At 43.1% G+C, this 23,938-nt stretch overlaps 1 protein-coding gene across 4 annotated transcripts in view; it reads left to right on the forward strand.

Moving 5' to 3' along the window:
* Window positions 1–23,312, forward strand: part of SLC20A2 (solute carrier family 20 member 2) — a 56,817-nt gene extending 33,505 nt beyond the window's left edge. For 3 of the 4 annotated variants that reach the window (XM_071431747.1, XM_071431749.1, XM_071431748.1), the window contains 6 exons: window positions 1,593–1,709; window positions 2,355–2,558; window positions 3,991–4,579; window positions 15,092–15,277; window positions 15,983–16,067; window positions 21,651–23,312. In XM_071431747.1, coding sequence (XP_071287848.1) covers window positions 1,593–1,709; window positions 2,355–2,558; window positions 3,991–4,579; window positions 15,092–15,277; window positions 15,983–16,067; window positions 21,651–21,815 — 1,346 coding nt within the window. In that variant the 3' untranslated portion in view covers window positions 21,816–23,312. Of the gene's footprint in view, window positions 1–1,592; window positions 1,710–2,354; window positions 2,559–3,990; window positions 4,580–15,091; window positions 15,278–15,982; window positions 16,068–16,565; window positions 16,651–21,650 lie in introns of all 4 variants that reach the window. The other variant, XM_071431750.1, reaches the window with a different exon arrangement.
* The last annotated feature ends 626 nt before the right edge of the window (window positions 23,313–23,938 follow it).

The raw sequence follows: 23,938 nt of genomic DNA on the forward strand, positions 1-23,938 counted from the left end.
CACTGACATCAGCAGAGTCGCTGTTCTGGCATGTCTGGCTCCAAGACTGTTATTTAAATTTACTACTTTATTTCTCTTTAATGATAAGAATCCCCAAACCTGTTTCTTCATTGAATGCATCTCATTTTTTTTTTTTTGATGTTGTGGTTTGATTGCAACTCAGAAGAAGGAAATGAAGTTGAAGGACTTTATATTTTTATATATTTATATATTTTATGTGTTCTTACATGTTTGTGTTTATTCGTATATATATTTATATCTGAATTTTTATATTAGTTGAATTTTTATATTGTTATATTTATGTTTGTATATTTTATATTCTCATGTTTTATGTATTTCCATTTATATTTTTATAGTTTACTGTAGTGGTGTATATTTAAACACACACTTCTAGCAAAGGGGTTCAGAACAAAGCTATTCAGTGATCTCAACTACTTTTTTGAAGACTCTGATCATTAAATGTTGTCTTTAGGTTAGATTATTGTCCAAGAACCATGAATGAAGAGGCAATTGAAGATAGACTCCTGAACATGGCCCTGAATTAAGAAAGCAGGCTTAGAAAGTGACCTTTTTTTAAATGGAAATATTTCTCTAAAATCCAACACATTAGATGTACTAGATAAAAACAGTTGATAGACCCTACTCCATAGCATAACATTACTGGAATTAATAAAAACTTGAGACATTCCCAATTTGAAGGTAACATTACTATTTCTCTTAAGTCTAATTGGCTATGTATCCAAGATGTTTAACAGTAAATCTGCTGTATAACTCACATTTCCTCATTAGTTGTACTGCAGAAGTAGGTCAGGCACTCTGCACTGACTCATTAAGCAAAATAAATGAAATAAGAATCTTAATTTTCCCTTTGTTTCAGCTTAGCAGTCTCTAAAGTGTGTGAATAAAAAGGTGGGACTCCATTTTCGATACTGGGGAAAAACATATTTACTCTCCAAGGCCTCTGTTCTGGCAACATTCACAAGGATGAATTAATCATGTAGGTTTAAAGATAGGCAATGTATATATGGGTTTGAAAGATCAGAGTCCAAGCTCTTTCTTCACTGAGAGTCAGATTGTTTCATTGAACAAGTGCAAGGATCTCTGTTGGGGGAATAATGACAGAAACACGAGTTGTTGATGTCGCTGTGCATTGCAGGGCGAAGCCTCAGCTGCATTAAGCTCATATTGCAAGCAAATAAGGGCTTAGAGCAAGCTAAGCATCAGGCTTTATGGACCAGAGCAAAGGTCAAGTAAAGACTTAACCCTAATGGGCAATGTGGTTTAATGTGCATTCATTTATAAAAGCACTGCAAACTTGTTTTAGCAGCCCTGATGTGGGGCTCTTTGGGAAATAACATCACAGTGGGGCAACAGGAAACTGGAAGACTAAACCTGCAAATGTTTTCATGTCAACTATACCTTTAAATACTGCAGTAACTGGTAATGTGTTAAAAGTCATCAGCTCCTTCATGTTGGCTTTGAATACACTGTGGACACTGGCTTTTCTGCTACAGACTGCTCTTCCACTGCCTGGGATAATTAAGACAAGTTTATTAATGGCTTGCTTCAGTTTTATTGCTTTGTCTTTACAGTACTGGGACTGATCCTGCCAATGTGGGCCATTGCTCTAATATCAATCGGTGTGTCCTTAGTATTTGCTGTCTTAGTCTGGATTTTTGTGTGTCCCTGGATGAAGAGAAAAATAGAAAGTAAGTAGTTATTTGATGAAATGTGAGTGATATAAAATCATGGAATATTACATTTCAGAGGTGGAGGTGCCCTTGAGGGTCACCTAGTTCAGTTCCCACCCACAGGCAGGATGTGCCTAAACTATTCCTCATGTATTTGTGTAATTTGCTCTGAAAAAGCTGCAGTGGTAGAAATTCAAAACCTTGTTAGGCAAGCCATTGGAGTGCTAAGTTCTGAAGTCTAGCAGAAACAGCAAAATAAAACCTGGAATATAATTTGGTTTATATTTTATTAAGAAAAGATTAGAGAAAAAGCCTGTCAGACTGATCATCATTAAGTGACTGTTTTAGCTTTACAGTAAGTTGGGCTGATCACAGCTTTAGTTGCTTTGCTACTCTCAACAAATGCAGAGAAAAGTGTCAGGTTTCATTAACAGATGAACAGCTCCGTGTTTTTCTTCAGTTACCTACTTTGGTGAATTTTATCAGAAGAAACAAAGATGTTCTAGAATTTTCACGCATGAACCTAGTAGAGTGTTAGAAATAAATAGTGTGTGTATGAAACAAAGCTTGGTTATTGTAGCCAAGTTAAACCATGCTGTTGATGCAAACAGTGGAAACTTAAGTAACCTTGGGTTTAAAATTACAGTACTATTCTTTCCTTAGGCCGGTTAAAGAAAGATGCTGCACTGTCAAGGATATCAGATGAAAGTCTTGATAAAATTCAGGAAGAAGAAACACCAGTCTTTAAAGAGCTTCCTGGTGCCAAAGCATCTGATGAGAGCACGATTCCCCTTACTGGCTCAGTAACAGAAGCTGCTGGGGCATCAGATAATATTGCAAATGGAAACCATCCACGTGTACCCTATGGTAAGGAGCTAAGACAACTTGGACGGTTTGTCCTCTTCCTGCTTCAATGAGGTTTCTTAACTTCAAGTAGGTCTCTGCTGTAAATAGTAAATTGGAGTTTGGAATTTCCATCTCTAATCCCTTTTCAGTGCTTGTTTGGAAAGATGCTCATTTACAAGTGACATTTTCTGGAGAGGACGTAAAATAAATTACATTTTGTTTGGCTGTATTTCAGTTTTAGAAACAGCTGAAAAAAAATTACTTGCCTTTTTGCATTGCTTTGCTTTGTATTCTTAATGGTGTTTCCATCCTATCAAGCAGTGGAAAAATACAGAGCACACAGATTGCTGATGTATGAAGGTTAAATTCAGCATAAAGATGATTAGCATACTACAAAAGGAGATGAAAAGATTTGGACTTTAGTCGATAAATGTATGACCATTTGGAGCATGTCCACTGGAAAAATGTCACACATTGTTTTCTGAACATATGTTTGCAAGAAGTAGACTTGTGCATAAAGCTCTTTCTGTTCTGCCACGTGGTGGGAACACCCCCCTCCACTTAGCGGTCTGCTGACTTTGATATCGCTTTGCTAACATCTACAAAGCCTTGTAATTTGGTTAATAAATGCCTGATATATTCAACTGGTTCTTACAAAATCAAATAAGTCATGACGTGGAGCCCTTAGAGTGTGTGCTTCCAGTTTAAAAATAGCTAAACCCAGTTCTGATTGTTGCACAGTGAAAATCCGGGAAGTCAGGAAATGAAAAAGACAGTTTCTTCAGAAATATTACCTGTGATACATTTTGATGCGTGTCCTGCAGTGTATGCTAACATTAAATGTATACAGTGGGAATATACATCATCATGTTCATAGAACTAGTCTATGGAAAATGTTGCAATAACTAAGGAAATACTTCTGAAGAATGTGAATTTTTTAATTTGTTTTTTTTTTAATTATTTTTAAAAGCTATGTAAATGTCTCCTAAACAAATGAGTATGAAATAAATGTCTCTTAAACAGATAAGTCCCAGTATGAAAATGCAGTAAACCACATTTCAGAAATCCTAATTATTCCTATTCAATGTAGACAAAAGCTCAGAAAAAGCAGAGCTTGCTTTACAAGAAAGGAATTTATTGGAAATTTCTATTTTCAAAGAACCTGAGGATTTAACCATCAAGTATCACATTCAAATAGCTGATCCCAAGTGATTCTGGAGGTCATGCAGCATGTCAGGGGAGACTCAGGACTGGAAGAAACCTCTTTTTGCGCAGAAGATGAGACTTTATTTTGCAATAAATTGAATCTTGGTTTATTCCTACATGTAGTGCAAATGGATCTTCATTGTCCTGTATTCTCAGATGCTGGCCACAATATTGTCTTGTGTTGGAGGAAGGGGGCTTTTGTATTGCATTTTGTGTAAACAAAACCTCTGAATCTCTGCCTTTCTAGGAAGGGCATTTTCGGTGACGCACACCTCGGTGAAATCACCTGTTTCCAACGGCACCTTCAGCTTCGACGGCCACGTGAGGAGCGATGGCCACGTGTATCACACTGTGCACAAGGACTCAGGTTTGTACAAAGACTTGCTCCACAAAATACACCTGGACAGGGCCAACGATGAGAGGCCCAATGCAGAAAACAACTACAAACTCCTACGGCGCAACAACAGCTACACCTGTTACACTGCTGCTATCTGTGGCATGCCCGTGCATTCCTCCTTTAAGGCAGCGGACACATCTACTCCAGAGGACAGTGAGAAGCTGGTGGGAGACACTGTTTCCTACTCCAAGAAGCGAGTCCGCTACGACAGCTACTCCAGCTACTGCAATGCAGTGGCCGAGGCAGAGATTGAGGCGGAGGAAGGCGGGGTGGAAATGAAGCTGGCCTCGGAACTTGCAGATCCCAACCGGCCCCCCGTTGATCCCGTGGAAGAGGATAAGGAAGAGAAAGACACCTCTCAGGTCCATCTACTTTTCCACTTCCTCCAGATCTTAACAGCCTGCTTTGGATCCTTTGCCCATGGAGGCAATGATGTCAGGTAAGAGGAGGAGATCTCACAAGCCAGCAATTTTACAGTCTAAGTACATGGAGCAAGGTTTACCAGCTTTGCTGGTTGGAAAGCACATTCATTTCTGCAGGTAGATGATCATCAGGGCTGTGTATCATCAGTGTCCTCAGTGCCTGCCAGGAATTGCACTGCTTAGTCTATGGTTTCTTTTCTTCTCAAGGGTAAAATATTTTTATTTGCTAACTAACTGTGAAGTAATTAGTTTAATTTACCTTTAATTTTGGCAGTCTTGGAGGCATTGAGACTCCACCCAACATGCCAGCGACTGTAAAGGCAAACAGGACAATCCCAGCCCTGCAGAATTTGAAGCCTATTTTAACTGCGAAATCAGAAACTTTCAACAGACAAGGAGTTTCAGACTATTTTTACCATTAGATGAATTTCATCTCTTGTCACACAGCACCTCACCATCTCAGTGGCATGTGGCTGAGGAGCAGTTTGGGTGGGTTTTCTGTGCCCTGGGAACACTCTGTGTTTTTCCTTTAGGATTTGGGTGGGCTGCCTCTTCCCTAGACCTGGAGCAATCCATTTGGTATTTAATAGATGCTTTTTCCAGTATCATGATAAGGTCCCCTGAGAAATTCTCTCAAGTGGCTTGTTGGAGCAGCTGTCCTTATTTGGGTTGTGGCTGGGGCTGTACTGAGTCCCCTTTCTGTTGGACCCTTGCCGTGTCAGCCATGCCCTTATGGTGTTGGTTTCAGTGTTTCCAGCAGGACTTTACAGCATTCATAATTTTCATCGTCCTCCTTAGCCTTCTGGGCACACCCTGTTCCACTCTTCAAGGACAACACTTAGTGCTTCATGCTCTTGTCAGCTTCCTAATTTAACTTGTAACTCATCATGAAAACAATTACAAACGTGTTTCTTTGCTCCCCGTCCATCCCGCATCCTGGGAATTCAGACCAGGGCTTTCTGAAGAGCCTTTTGTACTTCCTTGGTATCCACAGGGATCTGGCTCTGGGAAGGAATCCAGAGGCCCCTCATCCTCTGGATCAGAGGGCAGTGGTGTGTAGCTTTCATTCCTCTCAGATGGTCTCTGTTGTTAAAGACCTTTGCTCTGAGCATACTGGCCAAGAGCAGAGACCCATGGGAGTCAATATCCAAGCTCTGCAAGTGGCCAGCAGTGAGTGCTGAAGGGAACACAGGGATAAGAACAAAGACTGCTGATATTTCTTGTAATTTATCCTGGGAAATACCAGGGTATTATGCAGAAAGTTCAGAGCCTACCTCAGCAGGTGTCACAGCTCCTTTATTCCCTGCAGGTGATACTTATGTTTATGCACATGTTTATGCATGCATCACTTGCATGTTATATAGGAGGAAAGGGTAGTTGATTTTGTTAGAAGTGATCTGTAAGCATGCAGTTAGTTCAGAAATCAGATTTGGTGCTGACAGGAGCTGGATGAAATACAAAGTTCAGACTCTGTGCTGTGTGTGTTGTTGCATCTTACAGCCTCATTCCCTTAGAATTTGGCATTTGGACTAGCTTGTTAGTGTAGCAATATCCTTTCCTGAAAATGCTTTTAGTGTTTTTCAGATCCCTAGTTCTGTTGGTGATCCTATCAAATTTGCCAGGAAACGTGTTTTTATTAAATGCTGTTTATTCCAGAACCTCTTCTTAAGCTGAAATCATATAATTGCAAAATTAAAGAACAAGTTGGCTTCGTTTTGTCAAAGCTGGTAGAAAAGCAGGGAGGTGCTCATGTGTCTAGGATATTGGATAGGAATCCATCCTTGCAATTGCACTGAATTCCAGCTAAACAATAAAATTAAAGACCCCTTCATATACCTAGAAGATTTATTAGATAAAATTCCCTGGGAATGCTGATGTCTATCCTGTGGATCATATAGCAGAGATGTTTTGTCAGTCTTTATCTAGTGGAGCAAAAGATGTCTTAGCTCTGCCACATGTTGCATGAAGATCTGCAGGGCTCAAAAGGCAGTGCATTGTTTAAAAAATGATGCTGTAGAACCCAGTCAGTAGCACAGCTTTTTGTTCACATTTATGTAAGGAAGTAAGCCCTGGCAGGTCCATCTTCCACTGATGACTGCTACCTTTTCATCTCCCTCCTTCATACACTTTCCTTTGGCTCATTTTAGGTGCTGCTGTCAAGCTGTTTCTCTAACGTTTTTCCTTAGCCTTGAATCCTGTTGTTAAAATCCTGCTTTCCTCTGCATTTCGTTTTAAGCTCCTCACTCATGTATTTAAGATAGCACCTCCATTGTCCACACCTTTTTTTTGGACTTGACTGCAACATTTTCTTTCCATATCCTGGAACTTACTCTTGTGTCATGTTTTCTATTTATTTTCCTTCAGGCTGTTTGCAGGAGCAAAGAGATAAAAATAAAAAGCCAATATGAAACTTAAAAACTGCAGGTGATTGCAAGGTAAACAATTGGCCTGCAATTTAGAGAATACTTAAGCATGGGGCATACAGTACATACAGAATAGATGTGGCTCAGAAAAGCTGCATGGATAAGAAGTGCCCCATATAGTTTGGACAGCACTTTGGTGGACAGAAGATCATATGGAGAGCTCTTTTGTTTCATTGTCCAGGATTTACCCAGAGACCTGGAAGAGTTAAATCAGTATTTTTCCCTTGACTGCAGAACTAATTCTCAACTAACTCACGGGGTGGTTATAGACTCCAGTTTCTTCTAAGATGATGATTTTTATATTCATAACAAAATCAGCCATGTTTGCTGTAGGAGCTGATGTTTGTAGCCATCAGGGCCTGTGCTCAGGCTGACATCAGCAAGGATGCTGGCTGGGGCAGCTGTGTGTTAAAAGGAGAAGGCAGTGATGGTAGCTCCTTATTTGGGTGACTGTTTTGTTCGGACCATCCTCTCCTGCCCTGCCTCCAGGCTTATGTGCACTGTGTCAAGGGTGCTGGAGCCCTTCCAGGGCTGGGACCAGCTGAGCCGGGCCCAGAGCCTTGTGACACCACCATGCACATGGACTGAATGAAATCTAAAGAATTTAAAATCCCAAATAAATGTGTTGGGACAGAAGCGCTGAAAAAACCCCGTTGTTGTTGAAGTTAATTAGCGGCGCCAAGTGAGCAGGACCCACTGGCTCAGCAGTGAGCACAAAGGGAGTGCGTCAGGTCAGGGCAAGGGCAATGGGAGAATAAAAAGGGCAGGGTGGAAAAAAGACCTGGGCCAGGAGCGTGACACAAGGAGAACTGCCAGCTTCTAAATGCTTGTTCAGAGCCAGCTTTCCAGAAAGGCTGGGAGGCTGGGCTTTGTCGGCCAGCAGGGATTATATGCACCTATGGTTGAGTTGGACTGAGCTTATTTTTCTGTAGATATAGGCTGATTCAGCAGGAATTGTCATCTGGAGCTTCAGTGCTGCAGCCACAGCAGCCTACCTGTGTAACAACAAAATAGCAGAACAGTTGCTGAAGCTGTAGGGTTTGTGCTGTATTTTAAAGTCTGAAACATGTCTGAATTAACTAGTTCTCAAAACCAAAGGCAGATGGGCAGGCTATTTTGGACATGGCTAAAAAGGATTGCTAACCTCAAAAAGCTAATATGAAACTTAAAAACTGCAAGTGGTTGCAAGGTAAATGATTAACCTGTTTTGGAGCATATTTAAGCATGAGGTATACAGTACAGACTGAACTGTGATACAGCTCAGAAAAACTTCATGGGTCAGAAATACCCCATATAGTTTGGACAGCACTTTGGTGGGCAGAAGAGCATAAGGAGATCTCTCTTGTTTCTTTGTCCAGGATTTACCCACAGACCTGGAAGAGTTAAAGCAATATTTTACCCTCACTACAGAACTAATTCTAACTAACTCATTGGGGTAGTTTAGACCCCAGTTTCTTCTGAGATGATGCTTTTTAGCATCATAATGAAATCAGCCATCTTTGCTGTAGGAGCTGCTGTTTGTAGCCATCAGGGCTCCCTGTTCAGCAGGGATGCTGGCTGGGGCAGCTGTGTGTTAAAAGGAACAGGGAGTTGTGTTTTCTCTGGTGCTCAGCACAGCAGTGGCTGTGGCTGCTCTGCTACTGGGCTGGGAATGAGAAAGCTATGAGCAAAGAGTGTTTGCCCCACAGTCCTATCCTAACAAGTGGGAAGATGCTTTTGTTGATTGCTCAAGCAATCTCTGGAGCTTGTTATTCCTTGAATTCTTGCAATCAAAGCAGGATGACCCACAGAGAGATGCTGTAGGTCAGTGTGAGTTTTGCTGATTAAAATATGCTGTTTATGCTGTGAGGAAAGCCTGAGCCTTGTACTCCTCCACACCTGTCCATGCATGTGTTCAGTCATTTCTCACACAGATTCCTTCTCCTATAAATGGGCAGCCTCTTCTGTCCCTTCCTGCCCTCCATCACTCCTGCAGTCACAGGAGAAACCCTGGGGGTGTCAGAATGGCCTGTGTGCCTTGGCTGGTGTGAGCAGGCAGCTACCTGGGCCCATGGAGGAAGGTTGATTTAGGGCCCTGGCAGTGGCAGGAGGTGTGATGCTGCCAAGGGACAGGCAGTGCTGAGCTTTGGCTGGTAGGTGCTGCAGGGAGGAGAAACCTGCCTGCAGTCATTTCACAGGATCTCAGTTTTCCTGAGTTCCTGCTGCATAAATTGTTGGAGTGTGTCTGCTCTAATTAAATTTCCTGTGGAGGACTTTAGGACTCCCTTTGCATATTCATGCTTAGATATTAGGAAAAAGGGGTCATTGGAGTTAGAGTCTGCAGGTAATGTCACATAGATTTATGGCACAAGTTTGAGAAAGAATGCCTCTCATTATCCAAACAATATAGGCTACTTTACTGACAAAAGGATTTAAAACCATTTCAGAGCTATAGTAAAAATATTTGATTTTTAAAAAATATTTCTGCACATTCTTTCAGTGATTTTAGGGAAGCTGGCTGCTATTAGGTAGGGAATTCATTTTTAAGCAAAACAGTTTGAGAAACTAGGAAATGTGTGTTTGCCCAAAATACATGAAGAGGAGCTTTCTCCTCTCACCTTCATACAGATTTCACTGGAGTTTAGGTCAGAGTGCACAAACAGCAGTAGGATTCACCTTTTCCCCCTCTTCCTGAAGTAAAGGCAATGGGATTAAAGGAGGGAAGAGCCAGACCATTGCCAGTATCTCACTGCACATGGAGAGCTTAGTGGGATTCAGCCTCTTGGCTAAATAAGGAGTCTAAAGGAGCTATAGTAAGGCTGGATTACAAAACAGGTATTTCTTATTTCCTCCCTGAGAGCTGCAGTCAAGATCACTTCGAATATTTAGGAAGCTAATCTGTCTGTTATATTTAGTGAGGGAAGCCTGATTTCTGATTTCTTCCCTTTAGTCCATTCTGTAAATTCAGCTGGTGCCCAAGTAGATGTGAATCTTCATTTCTGTCCTTTACTGTGCATGTACAGGACATTTTTGTTGTGCCATGCAGGCAAGTCAGAGAAGAGCAGCAAGAAATGGGGTCTCCAGTGGGTGTGGGAATCCCTCCCCATCCCTCTGTGAGCAGGGCTCATGGCTGGGCTTGCCAGGGGAAAAGCTGATGCTGGTGGGCACAGACCCAACCCTCCAGGATCCAGGGCTGGGGGTTCAGGGCCAGCATTTGCAGGACACAGAGATGAGCTGCAGGAATAAAAGCATGTCCACCCTGACTCATTAACACACCCAAAGCTTGCACTTCACAGGGCACAGCTCTGACACACTTTTATTGTGCTGTGGTAGATGTCAAGGCTGTCCAGTTATTTGAAGTAGGATAAAACTCTCCTGATAATCTGATAACCTTGGAGATTAGAGCATGTTTTTTTTCCTGTTGCTACCTACAGACGTATCTGTCTTCCACTCTTGCTCAGCTGGGTGATGTCTCAAGACATAACTGCAGCCTATTTAGAAATATCATCCCACTGATTTTCCCAGTGGAAGGTTTGTTTGTGAAATCCTGGTTTGGGAAATAGTCAAATGGCTGGACATTTTGTAATTGTAATTTTGGACACCTATTACAGATTTTTCAGATGGCTGTTTTGCTCATCATTCAGCTTTAGTTTGTGATAATGGTTCTTTCACTCCACTAGAAAAAGGGACTAAAAAGCAATCTCCTTTTTCAGGTGGCAGAGAATCTAAGCATGGTCATCAAGGAGTCAATACATTATTCACAAAGCATATTCAGAGTGTAGTTTTCAAATACAGTTAGATTTTCTTTTTGAGCAACTCACTACTCCCCTCAAACAGCAGCCAGGAAATAGCAATGTTGCTGCATCATAACATGTTACTACAAGCTTGATGGGCTTTGGTCACAGAGCATTCAGCTGATGGTTGAATGACTGGGAAAAAGCCCCTTGTTTTTTACCAAAAAATAAAGCGTTAGTCCTTATTCCTCCAGAGAAGGTCTTGCACTTGTGACCCAAAGGTACCTAAAAATTTCTGCTTGTGTGTGTGTGTGTGCATGGGAAACTGTCATTTCTAAGCCTGTCTCATGATAGCTGAATGTGGGGTGGTTATTTTTGTTGGTAATACTATCTGTCTCACAGGGGAGAGGAGAAGCCAGCTCTATTTATAGTTCAGATTCACTGTCAAATGCTATCTTTCACAACAGTTTTATAAATGCTGTGTGACAGATTCTAAACTGGCACCAGTGAGCAGCAGAAGAGAATTGTGCCAATTCACGTTAGCCGAGAGCGCCAGGAAAATCATCCCGAGGGTCAGGCAGCACCTCAGAACCATGGAGCAGCCCTTCAGTGAGCCACCATGGAACCCCTCTGCCAGTGCAAGTACTGCTGTGGGTGGCATTAAATCCTGCACTGCAGCTCCAGGGAAGGCAAACAGCCCCTGTGCAGCACCCCAGCTGCAAAGCCCTGTGCCCTGCGAGTGATGGGGCTGGGGGAGCCCAGCAGAGGTGGGGGAAGTGTGGATGTGGAGAATACACTTTGCAGCAGGCAGGCTCAGGACTTGGGCTTCTTATGCCATAACATTTCATAAACTCATCCTAAAATTAACTCTATTGGCCACCCCCTTGTGCTCAGTGGGAAAGTGTGTATTAGGTGTGCAAAATTAAAGTAATACCATGACAGGAGCAGCCTATTTTCTGTTTTAAACCCAACAGGTAGATAATACAGCAAATTCTTTAAAGCACTTCAGTTTCATAGGAACCTGAGGGCAGTTTTACATATAGATAGATGTGGATGGGAGTTCAGAGCCCCTGTGTGACCATGTCAGGCTTTTTTCTTCTCTAAACTGCAATGGATAAGATGTGGAGCTCCAGCAGAAAGGAGAGTTAGTTAAGGTAAGTAGAAACCTGGGTGGAAGAGTAAGAGAAAATAACTTATTGAAAATAGACTTGTGAAGTGAGTCTTAGCCAAATGCATGGAAGATTTGAGGTCTGCTTTCCTGCTAGTCATGTCTTGAATCAAGTGAGCTAGAACCAGTGGGAAATACTGTGAAAGCCACATCCCAGTCTAGCCAGCATCCTTGTGGTTCATCTGGTTAGTCACTCAGCTGTAGGAGACATCTGTTAAGCAAACTGTCTTATCTAACAATGCCTTTTTTGTTGCTGGGTTTTTTCAGTGTGTTGTTTCTCCCTTACCCTCTCTTACTGTGCTGTTGGGAGTGGCTTTTTGTCTTCTACCTCTGTGCAGAGCCAAGATGATAGGCTCTGCAGTGCCTGAGTCAGACCCATTTGCTCTGAGCTGTTGGCAGTTTCATGGTGGGACAGGCCCAGCAGCTTCTTCTAGAGATGTTTTCCATTGGCATAGGGAGCATTGATACCACAGGCCCCTTGGACTGCACCTCCTGGACAAGTCTGGAAGCTGAAGGAGCCCCTTGGAGAGCTGTTATGGTGCTAGATTCAAGCCACTGTTGTTGCTGTTTGTAGCCACTTGCAGATATTCAGGCTGGGACATGCCACTCTTCCAAAGAGCTGAACATTTAAGTCACATTGAAAATGATTTCCTGGGAGAGGAAAAATGTCCCTCTGGTATAGATAACCAGTGATGCAGACACCCACAAAGGAAAATGAGGTTAGTTTTTACCTTTTTGCCTTTTCAAGCCTATCATCAGCCTAGTGCTGTTTGGCTTTCTTTTCTTACAGGGAAGGTATCAGAAATGCTGCCTCTGTGGATAGCAGTGTCATCTCTTCTGCTCTGTTGGACAGAATCAGCCACTCAGATTGTCTGAGGCTCAGCATAAGTCAGCAGAGTTTTGATTTGTCTTCTCTTGCCACAAATAAGAACCTTTTCCTCAAGAATTAAGCTTTGTTGATTCACAAAGGTGTAGCATTTGCAAATAATTAAAACTGGGCTTTGATATGGAAGAGCATAGTTTGCTGCTGCAGTTATGGAAGCCATTTCTGCCTTTTCATTTACATTGGGACTGACAAATATGTATGCATAATCTCTTCAGAAGAGTCAGGAATCAGTACCTGATCTCACTTCAAATGTGGCTGTTATTTTCAACAGGGAAGTTTTTTTTTCCATGTCATACAGCACTATAAAAAGGGATGATCAGTTTTGCCTTTATTCATCTGATCAATGTATTATTTGCCTTTATCCATCCTTCAGCATCCATCAGTTTATTAGTGTACCTTCGTACACTGAATTACCTTTTGTTTTCTGTGCCCAAAAAGGCATTTAAGTGTGCAAGTAATTTAATCCACACCTGAAAACACTGGAAAAACAGTTTCAGGTTGATTTCAAAATATTAGAAATGCTTCAGTCAATAATCTCTTCTTCCATGGAAGTAAAATAATTCTTGCATTTAGGCCCTAAGGACTTTTCACATACTGTCCTTTCAAAACTGAATGAATTGAATGCTTACTTGGGCACAGTATCAGAACAGAATTTTAAAGTGTTCTAGCTAGAAATCACTCTTTATTTAGAGTCTTTAGTTCTTCTTGTACTACCCAGTGTCTTCAAACCCACTGGATTTTCTTATTCATGTTAGCTCACTAATTTATTTTCAGGATCTTTCTCAAAATCTGTAAAAATTGGTAATTCTTTTTTATAGCAAAGAGCATTTTTAACTACTTTCATTTCCCTCGCAGCTTGAATGTTGCTGCGTGTGTTTACGAGGGAAAAGCTTTTCCTTATTACTTTGCTTCAGGATCACTTCTCAGGGTTCAGAGCTCAGTTTCTCAAGGGCCAGATGAAGGCAGGAGGGTCCTGTGTTGCTGAGATGTGCCAGCTTTGGGCTGCTGGTGACCCTCATCTCTTGGCAATCACCACTCGGCCCCTGGCACCTCATATCTGGTAAAGACAGGATGGAAGGAAATTATTAACTGGCATATACAGTGGCCTGGTTTGCACAACATTTGACATTAAAACTGGCCCTTACTCCATCTGTGTGCTTTGGAGTGGAACCAGGAACTAAATTTAGCAGGTCCTGGCTCTGGGGCGAGCATGGCTGTCAGTCCTGCCTGCGGTGCTCCCTGTGACCTGCTTTCCTATTGGCTTACAGAGAGGGGAGCTTCCCTGATAGTTTTCATATTTTTGGAATGACATTGGTCAGGTTTGTTCTGCTCTTTTCACTATTATTTAGACATAAATATAGCACTGCTTCACTAGTTACTTGGTGAATAAATGCTGCTCAGCAAGGCAGGCAGCTACTTGGTTTAGTAAAAGAGCTGAAAACAAAAGGGACGTTGAAATTCTTATCTGCTTTTTAGTATTTAAGCCTCCAAAGTAATTGGATACTGGCTTTCAAAGTTTTTCTTCTAGCTAGAAGTTTCTGTCTAGAAACTTGATGCTTTTTTAGAATAAACAGAGCCAGAAGTCTGACTCCAGACATGAGTATCAGATGACCTGCGTTAAGAGTGGGGAATTCAGTGTTGCTGACTTCCAATGTTTTTCCAGATAGTAGCAGCAAAAAGGGCTTACTTCAGCTCTGTGTCACCAAAGGCTCCTCTCTGATCCAGTCCAACTCACTCTACAACATCTTTGAAGATAACTAAGTCACCTTCCCAGCTGCACTCAGATCATATCCCAAACATTAAAGGCTGTCAAGCTAGAAAATATTTCTATATTATTGTCTGTGATGGTAATTTTGCTCATTATTTTCCCCTCTGATAAAAAGAGCTATGTTGATACTTGAATTTTAAAGATGCACAGCTCCTCAATTGGTAAATTTTGAGGTATTGGTAAATTTGGTAAATTGAGGTTTTGGAAAAATTTGAGGTTGGTAAAATTGGTAAATTTGAGGTTTCAATGTGGTACCGAAAATATTGATTTTTGTCACAGAACAAACATAACAAGGTACTTCCAACTCTGACATTTCAGGAAACTATTTGTAAAAGAGAAATTTTTTTCAGGCCTTGCTCTGGTTATCAGTGAAGAAGTGACAACTGAAAGAGCAACACGATAAGAGTCTCCTGCTGCACCCTTTCCAAGTGAGAAAGGGTGCTGCCTGTAGGGTCAAGTCAGGGTAGTGCTGCGCCCATGATGAAGAAAAATCATGCAGAAAATAACAGGCTTCTTTCAAGGCAACTCTGTGCATTTTTGTGACTCAGGTGACACGTTTCTGTTTCTCCAGCAATGCCATCGGTCCCCTCGTCGCACTCTGGCTTATCTATGAGCAAGGTGCCGTAATGCAGGAAGCATCCACTCCCATCTGGCTGCTGTTCTATGGAGGTGTTGGCATCTGTGTGGGCCTCTGGGTCTGGGGAAGAAGAGTTATCCAGACTATGGGTAAAGACCTCACTCCAATCACACCGTCAAGGTAGGTCCACAGGTGTCATTGTGGTTGTGTGACCTTTGTGTGTGAGCCAGTCTGAGGAGTTGCTGTTCCAGTATTTTGTTTGTAATGCAGTTTGCTGGATTTGCTGTGCTTTGATTTTAATGATAACCTGGCTTTGACTTCTCCATCTTTCTAAAGAAAAAAAAAAAAGAAATAAATGAAAAAGGAGAAAAAGAAAACATGAGAAAAAGAAAGAGAGAAAGGAAAAAGGATAACCCTGTAATACTGAATGTGTTTAAGGCATAGAGGTCTGCATGAACAGGCCAGCAGAATCTTCTGCTGATGACCTAATAAGCGTGGTAGAAGTTGCATTTGGAAATGGCAAGATTACAGTGTGCTTGAGACCATTAAACCCATATGTATTCATTACAGTAATTTTTGTCTTTAATGCCTACTCGACCTCTGCTGGTGCCTAACCAAATTACTAATTAGGCACGATCCACGGCAGCGTAGAGTAGCGGAGGTCTCTGACACAGTGAGCCGCGCAGACGGGGTACTGCGGATGACTAGCCTGTGCCCTTCCCATTGTTCAGCCCTTTCTTGTCCTCTTAACTTACTCACATGACCAAAAATCAGTTGGAGATAAGAGTCGAAAGAAGAAACGGGTAAGACTTTGGCACGCTGCATGGTATCAGTCCGAGCTGATGCAAAGAGTGATTGTGAAGTGTTTTCTTATGCTTCCCGCAGTGGATTCACTATTGAGTTGGCTTCGGCGTTCACAGTTGTGGTAGCTTCCAATGTTGGACTTCCTGTCAGTACTACACACTGCAAGGTATGCCTTTGCCCAGCGACTGCAGTCAAGGCAGTCTGGACTATTCATCTTAAAATTGTGCTGCTCAAGCCAGGGATAATGGCACGGTGCGGGGAAAGCAGCTGCTGGCAGAGGATGGTTAGGTAGGGGTGCCTCATCTCGGTCATGCCAGCAATGTGGGAAAGTAATCAGGCTTCCAGAAAATGTGTTGGAGTTGTCACATTAAAGTCACTGGAATTGGCCACAGCATAAACCCCATAGCTGTTGGTGAAGAAGAATAGTGTTTACAAAAGCCTGACCTCAATTTTAAAGCAAACGATTGCGAGGAAGAGCCTGGTTTCCTCTGACGGTGCCATTTGAACCTGGCTGGGTAACATTTCTCCCTTGTTCAGAGGCTGCGCACCATTCATCATTTATACTTGACTTTCTTGATAAGTGCATGGCATGGGATTTCCTGCATATAACTCTTTTACTACAGGTTTTCCATCTGTCTTTTTTTTTTTTTTTATTTCTTCACAGTGGATTTTGCATTGAAGTAATGTGTGCGCTAACGGTACTTGTAGCCTCAAATGTGGGTATTCCAATAAGCTCCACCCATTGCAAGGTATTGGAGTTTGCAGTGATACTATCAGTAAATCACATCACTAGGACAAACCATAACAAAATCTGGGAGATACCAACTGTTGCAGATTGCCTTCACTGTGCCATGCCCTGCAGACCGTGACCGCAAAATATCGGGGCCCGCTTTTAAAGGCAGTACAGCCAAGCAAAGTCAGCATTTTAACTAATTGCACAAAAGTCTGGACTGTCTTTCACCTCTACATGGTTGTATTGAACTAATATAGACATATTAAAATAACATAGATTAGTAGTCTGTGTGAACCCAGTTACGTGTATTTTAAAACCACCTGTATGAAAACCACTGCTACCTCATGAAGCTAATATTTTAATGTCTCTCTTCTTTTAAACCAACTTGTCCTCACTTTTGTGCATTGTAATACAGAATCTGGCCCTTGTAATTAGTCCTTTGAACAAGGTACTTTGCTTTTTTGGTTTGGGTTTTTTTTTTTTTTTAAAGAGCACTTTGTAGTATAGATACAGGCTGGGTAATGAGCACAATTTAATTGTGTCATGAAGACATTTATATAGCTTGTATATATGAGGGAGCATGTGGACATTTACACTACTGGAAGATCATAATGGAAATTTGGAATTTTGTTCCCTGGGAAATTCTCAGGTCAAATATCCTGTCTTTTTTCCTTCTGTTTCTCCATGGACTCTCAAGCTCCTGGACATGCAGAGCTGTTTGTTTCTTTCATTCTCTGGCAGGATGTGGGGAAGCCCCTCCAAAATCAGAGAACCCAGAATGGCAGTCCCTCTGCATCATTGCACACCACCAAGACCAAGTCCTAACAAAAGGCAGTCCTTGTAGGATTCCCTGCTGCACCCTGGGGAGCCCCTGGCTGGGGCTGGGACAGGCAGGTTTCTGGGGATAACTGCTCCATGGCTTGGCTGGCAGGCTGGCAGGAAGCCTGGCAGCCTTGCCTGTGACATTGACCTGCTTTCCAGTAAAAGAGTCAATGAAATCCACACATCCTGCAAAATGCCCAAAGTTGGTTCAATTGGCCTTTTTCTAGTGCAAACCATTTCTTCAAAAGGCCTTCCTCTATTGCAAAATCATTTAGTTCTTTTACCCTGGTGCTCTTTGAGAAGCAGCCAAGACTGAGCTGCTCTGAAAGGCCGTTCAGATTTCCTGGCATTGACAGAACTCTGGTTCCTCTGAATAAGGCAGGGAGGGGAAAAATAATAACAATGTTATCCACTTCTAAAAATGCTAGCCTGAAACTCCTCCCTTTAGGCTGACTGGTATATCAAATGCATGATGAAGAATTTGCCAGGGAGAATAATACAGCTTTGATTATCCCAGTTGCATGCCTGAAACACTTCTAGCCAACTGTTGTAAAAGAGAAAACATACTTTGGTCCAAACAAATAGACTGAATTTAAAAAGAAAATGTCTTGGAAGCCAGAAGCTAATGAGAGGGGTATTCATTCACTCAATGCAGCTAAAAGCTTGGTCTTTTCTAACTGCAGAGCAAAATAGTTCTTTTTTTAAAAATACTTCCATAAAAGCAGCTAATGTGGTTAGTCTGTGTCTGCTCCCTGCAGCTTGCTGTATCTCATTAGATGGATCATTCTTAATAGGAAGATCCACTTTGCAATAGGATTAGACTGTTCCAGGGATGTCATGTTATTATAACTGACTCTGTTTCAGCAAAATGAGATCCTGAGTTGAAAGATCCTAAATGAGCAACACAAGATAAAGCAAACACTTGTAACTGATGTATTCTTGTATTCCTTGCTTTCTTTGAGGGCCAGGGAAGGAATAAAAGAATTGTTAAATATCATTTGGTCCATGTGAAAGTGCTTCGCTGAAAGTGCTGTCAACCACTGAGTCAAAAATGCCTTCTTAAAATTCAGCAGAAAAATTATTTTGCCTTAGAAATCCAAAAGAAAACAGGTTTGAGGTGAGTGTAATCTTGAGCCTCCAGCATCAGGGATTGGGAATTATTCTTTTCCTCAATATTTGCTCCACTGCAAAATAGCATTTGCTTGAGTGGAAGCCCTTCTGAAGGGGTGTCAGTCACCTGAGTGTGCAGCAGCTGGATAAACTGATGGCAAATAAGGAGCAGCATGAAACAGATGAGGTGGAGGGAAACCTTTTTGAAGTGAAACACTAGTCTGTAATGAAAAATGGAGACCAAGTATGAAGCTCGGAGCAGCAGTTTTCAGATCTCATAGCAGATGCAGTGGCAAACTGGAGGTTGGTAGCAGGAATAAAAGCATTTATCTTCTGGGAAAGGTTTGTAAAGCCCTCTCAGATCAGGACCTGCCTTTGGTCCTAAACCAGAGCCTTTGGTCTCCATGAGGTGTCACTGCCCCACGTGCCTGTCCCACATCAATGGCCAAGCAGCTTTTTCACACCCAGTGCCTGCTGAGAGCCTGAACTGCACTTTCATCTTTGCTACAGGTCCAAGGGGAGAGGAAAGACCCTTGAAAGCCTCCAAGTCAAGAGGGCTTGGAGGAAAGACCTTGTCTTTTGAGCCTCAAAGGAATTTGTGGGTCTGAATGCAGGAGCCACATTGCTCTGGCTGCACCAGTTCAACCTCCCCTGGGGTTTAGCACTGGAAGGCCAGAGTGGTGGGAATGCATACCTTCCCTTTCTGCTGCCCAGGTGGGCAAATGGTCACATAGAGTCTTAGAGTGCCTGTTTTTTGTTCTCAGACTGGAGATTTAGAAATAGGCATTTCTTAGCTGTAACAGAGTGTGTTCATGTAAAATAAAATTAGAGTGCAGCAGTTAGATGCTTTTCCTCTGCAGAAGTGACTTTGCTGAGGTCATTCTGTCAGCTCCATTTTGCCATTATGATTTTGCGGTTTTGAAAAATACTCTCTTTTGCTATGATTGAATTATCATGTTCTGTGTGTTCTTATTATACAGCATTGCACAGGAACAAGAGAGCCAAAAGCATTTCTGTAATGCTTTAAGCAGAGCATACTGAAGGCAAACTGCACTGGTTTCAAACCAATCTCAAAGTAGATACCATCTGAAATTCTACAGAAGGTGTAGTGTGCCTACACCCAAGGATTAGCTTCTCTCCTAACCTCTAGTCTATCAAAAATCACTATTAATAAACTAAACTTTAATCATGTTTACAACAGATTGCCAATGCCATCATTGCTGATACCATTTAAATTTCAGGAAGGACTCGGAGATTAGCGTACGTAGACTGCAGCCTTGCTCAATAAGTAACACACACCAAATGTAAAGCTGAGCCTGACAGCTGAGCTGCTGAAAACCCAAATGCTGTTTCTTGGGTTAATGCTTTGATGTAGTCACAAGTGTGGGGTTCCTCTTCACCTAGATACACCTCCACCTCCTCAGCACACTTACCCCTCCTAATTGCAGAACAGCATATTGTTCACTCCAGGAGTATTCAGATGAAATATTATCCAACAAATTTCATTATTGGGTCAAATTTTCAACAGAGACCTTATTGGTCATAGAATATCAAGTTTAGTTTTCCCTTGTTCTGTCACAGGCCTCCTAGAGTTACAGGGTCTTCCACAAGTAACTCTTCTCCAAAAAGAAATGTTTAGCAGTAGTTAGAAGCTGAACAGGTGTTAGCAAAACATGCAGATTTTATATCCCCACGCTATCTTTCCCTGATTCCCTGTACTCCTGGCATGTATCATTTTCCTGGCTCTGTGCAAGGGGAGCAACCCATCTTTTGATCTATAGGCAGGGACTGATACTCCCATTAAGAAAATAAGCAGGGAGGCAGGGATGGCACTTCAGGGAGCACATACCCAGCTGTGTCTTGGAGTTTCCTTACCTTCAAAACAGGATATTTCTTCCACATTTCTTGCTGCTTTACTGTGCACTTTGAATAGACTTACACTGTTTTTGCTAACAGCATGGAAAGCACTTGCAGGGCAGAAAGAAAATGTAGTCTTTATGAAATTCTTGTATAATTTTTCATTGAAAATGTTTTTCTCAGTCCAGTTTTTTTCCTTAAAAACTGATATGCTGGGTTTATACCTGAGTTTATAAAGTGAAAATACCTTTGAAGGAAGAAAAGGTTGCAGCTTTGCCCATAAAACACAGTGTGTTTTGTCTACAAAACCACTGACCTACCCAGCTGCCCTGGTAGTAGTGTCTTTGAAGGATATCTTGGTGTTTTATCCATTCCCCACCATCCTCTTGGTGTCTGGACAGTTAGTGTGCCCCATAATATAGTCTGGTGCCTTTTTCTGCAAGACAGGATTTTAGTTCTGGATGCTTTGCTTGGCTAGCTGGTCCAGAAGAGTTTGTTTCCCTCACAGGGCTCAGATTGATGGGTTTGATGTACTGGGTCTAAGCCTGCCCTGCCTTTCTGCCCCCTGCCAAGCCACCATCACTGCCACAGGGTGGGCTCAGCTGCTTTTACCTTGCCCCTGCCATCCTGTTTGTGGCCTGCAGTATTGCAATATGGATGTGGTGTTTTGAGGCTGGGCTGTGAGCTGCACAGAGAGGCTCAGCAGCTGCTGGGAGAACAGGCAGGGCATCCCAAACCAGCAAGGGGACAGGCAGTGGGACAGGAGCCATACTAGCTGTCCTGGCCTGCCCCATGAGATGCTCTCCAGCAGAGCCTTAAAAACAGCTTTCTTGGTGTTTTCCTGATTTAAACTGCAATCAGACCAGAGTCACTGGACACTTGCTCTCTCCCCCGTGGACTGAGTCAAGTGTAGGGCTGCCTCACTTGCACTGAAGGCTCATGTAGGAGTTAGCAGGGCAGAGAAAAACTCACCAGCATAGTTTATTGCCTTTGGCTGACCCCAAGACCCATGAAAAATACATTGAAAAACAAAGGTTTAAGTACCCTGGAAGTGTCACCCTCCTGCCAGCACACCAGAACAGCGCCATTGTCATCCTCAGGGGCTCCTTTATCTCAGGGCAGCGCTTGGTATCAGCTGACTGGCATTGGTGTGGCCGTGGGCATGTCACAGGTGCTCAGACCTACCCCTCACCCCCTGTCTCCCTCTCTCTTCCCCACGCTCCCAAGGTTGGCTCCGTGGTGGCCGTGGGCTGGATCCGCTCCAAGAAAGCCGTGGACTGGCGCCTGTTCCGCAACATCTTCCTGGCCTGGTTTGTGACTGTGCCCGTGGCCGGCCTGTTCAGCGCCGGCGTGATGGCGCTGCTGATGTACGGGATCCTGCCTTACATCTGAGGAGCCGCCTCTGCTGGGAAAAGGGGAAATGGCCGAGCTACTACCCATGGGAGAAACGCTCCCATGAAAGAAGCAGTCGGAGAGGATTCATCTTCCATACCTAACTTCTTATCTACTGTACATAACAATGTGTCATATTGGTGACATGGTGATGTGGTGCCATTTCTTATATATTAAAGAAATATATATGCATATAGTAGGTAACAATACCTAAGTTATATCATCAGTGGGGTGAAAATAATTGCCTAGAACTTAATATTTAGTAAAATTTGTACATAGTGTATCATTTTGGTGGCTATTTTTTAATCTTTTGAAGAAGAGTATGGATTAGGAAATGTTTCTTGTCCATTTGATACAAGAAGAAGCGAGGTACAGGACTGTGTAATACATGACTTTTTTAAAGCTATTAAGATACTGGAACAAAATAAAATGTGCAGAAGTGCTTTTCATAAAATAACTTTGTTCATATCACATTGATTTTCATGTATCATAGTGTGATGGTTATGGCTGTGTAAATACTTATGAACAGTAACTTTTAAATGGTGCATTTCCCTTATATATTTTGGATAAGAAAGTTTAGGAAGTACCAAAGAAGCAGGGGAATAGCTTGCCGATATTATGTTGTTGTCTCCACGTGTGTTGTGTTTCCCCACCTCTGATTCAATGTTGTTTCACCAAGCTCTGGCCAGTGAGGCCAGGGTAGTACTGTTCATGTCTTAATGTAACTTTAAAAAAAAAAAGCGCACACAAAAAATTAGTTCTCGTACTTAGTAGGCAGCCCATGGCTCTCCACATTAGCTGATAGTAGACTGACTTCATTTTGTGGGTTGATACTCGAGTATCTCACTGCTCACCTTCTACCTTCCCCCTTCAAGTCTCAGCTCCCGGTTGCCCTGCTCTGGGTTCCTGTGGGAGGACCGAGCGCCAGCCTCCCTCCTCCTCTCCATGCAGACACAAGCTCACTCTCAGGTACAGGAGCGGGGCCCTGGGGCACCCCCGCGCGCGGAGGCGAAGGGCAGCAGCGGCGGGACAGGGCTCAGCCCTGGATTTGTGCCTGGAGGCAATGGGCACCCACGGGAGTGCTGATCCATGCAGGGGAGGGCGTGAGCAGGTGCTGCCTCCCCCCTGGCAAGTGCCGTGCCAGCCACAGCCAGCCAGCCTCCTGCTGTGCTCCTGCAGCAGGGAGGGGACGGGAGCCTGGCCCTGTGTGGATGGAGGTTGAATGGTAACCAGCATTTGGGATGAGATTTTTTTCACGGCAGCTCAGGGGAAAATGGCCAGCTACATCCCCTGCACGCCTTTGGAAAGCACATTTGAGTGAAGGTTACTGATTTATGTGTGGGAGGCAAAGGGCAAGGGGTGCCCAGAGGAGGTTGGGAATCTATTACTGTTTAAATGCTGCTAAAATTTTGATAAAATGTTCTTGGTACTCCATTGTGATTTTTCCATTGGTCATTCATACCAAATTTATAATAAAAAGATAAACAGCCCCTATAACTGCCTCTTGCGTTTTTGGAGTGTTACTCAGCTGTAACGGGAAGGCTCCCCAGGCAGTTAAAGCCCACTCCTTGGCATCTGCCACCCTTTGTCCTTTGTGTGCTGTGGTCAGTGGGATCAAACCATGCTCTGTGTGGCGCTGACAAAACCTCCCTTTTCTCCTGCTGTCCTGGCAGCCCCAGAGCCCAGCCTTGCTCTGCCCGGGCTCGGCTCACAGGCGTCTCTCGGTCGAGCTTTGGGAGCTCGTGGGCTGCTTCAGACACATTCCCTGGGCACTCGCTGCCTCCAGCTGCCTCCCTCACCCTGGCTCTCTTCCTGGGGCTCTGGAAGCATCCCTATTGCCATGGCACCGTGCTGCTCGGTTTCCAACCCCTCTGAAACCCTAGAGCTGTGGTATAAATAGTGCTGGCAAATGGGTGGGCAGCAGCTGAATGACCAGAGCAGTCAGTAAATGCACAAAGAAAATTTGGGACGTATGGAAAATGGTGGAAGAGCTCTCCTTATCTTAGCACTTGCATAAAGAAATGCCTGCCCAGTGGCCCAGCAGCTTCCCACCTTGTTTTATCTACAGAGACAAAGCAGAGTTCTCTCATTCCAGCGGCAGGGATGCAGCTGCAGCCCTGCCA

The sequence above is a fragment of the Agelaius tricolor genome, unplaced genomic scaffold, assembly GCF_023055355.1.
Source record: "Agelaius tricolor isolate 1412-34295 unplaced genomic scaffold, bAgeTri1.0.p SCAF_8, whole genome shotgun sequence".
NCBI classification, from domain to species: Eukaryota; Metazoa; Chordata; class Aves; order Passeriformes; family Icteridae; genus Agelaius; species Agelaius tricolor.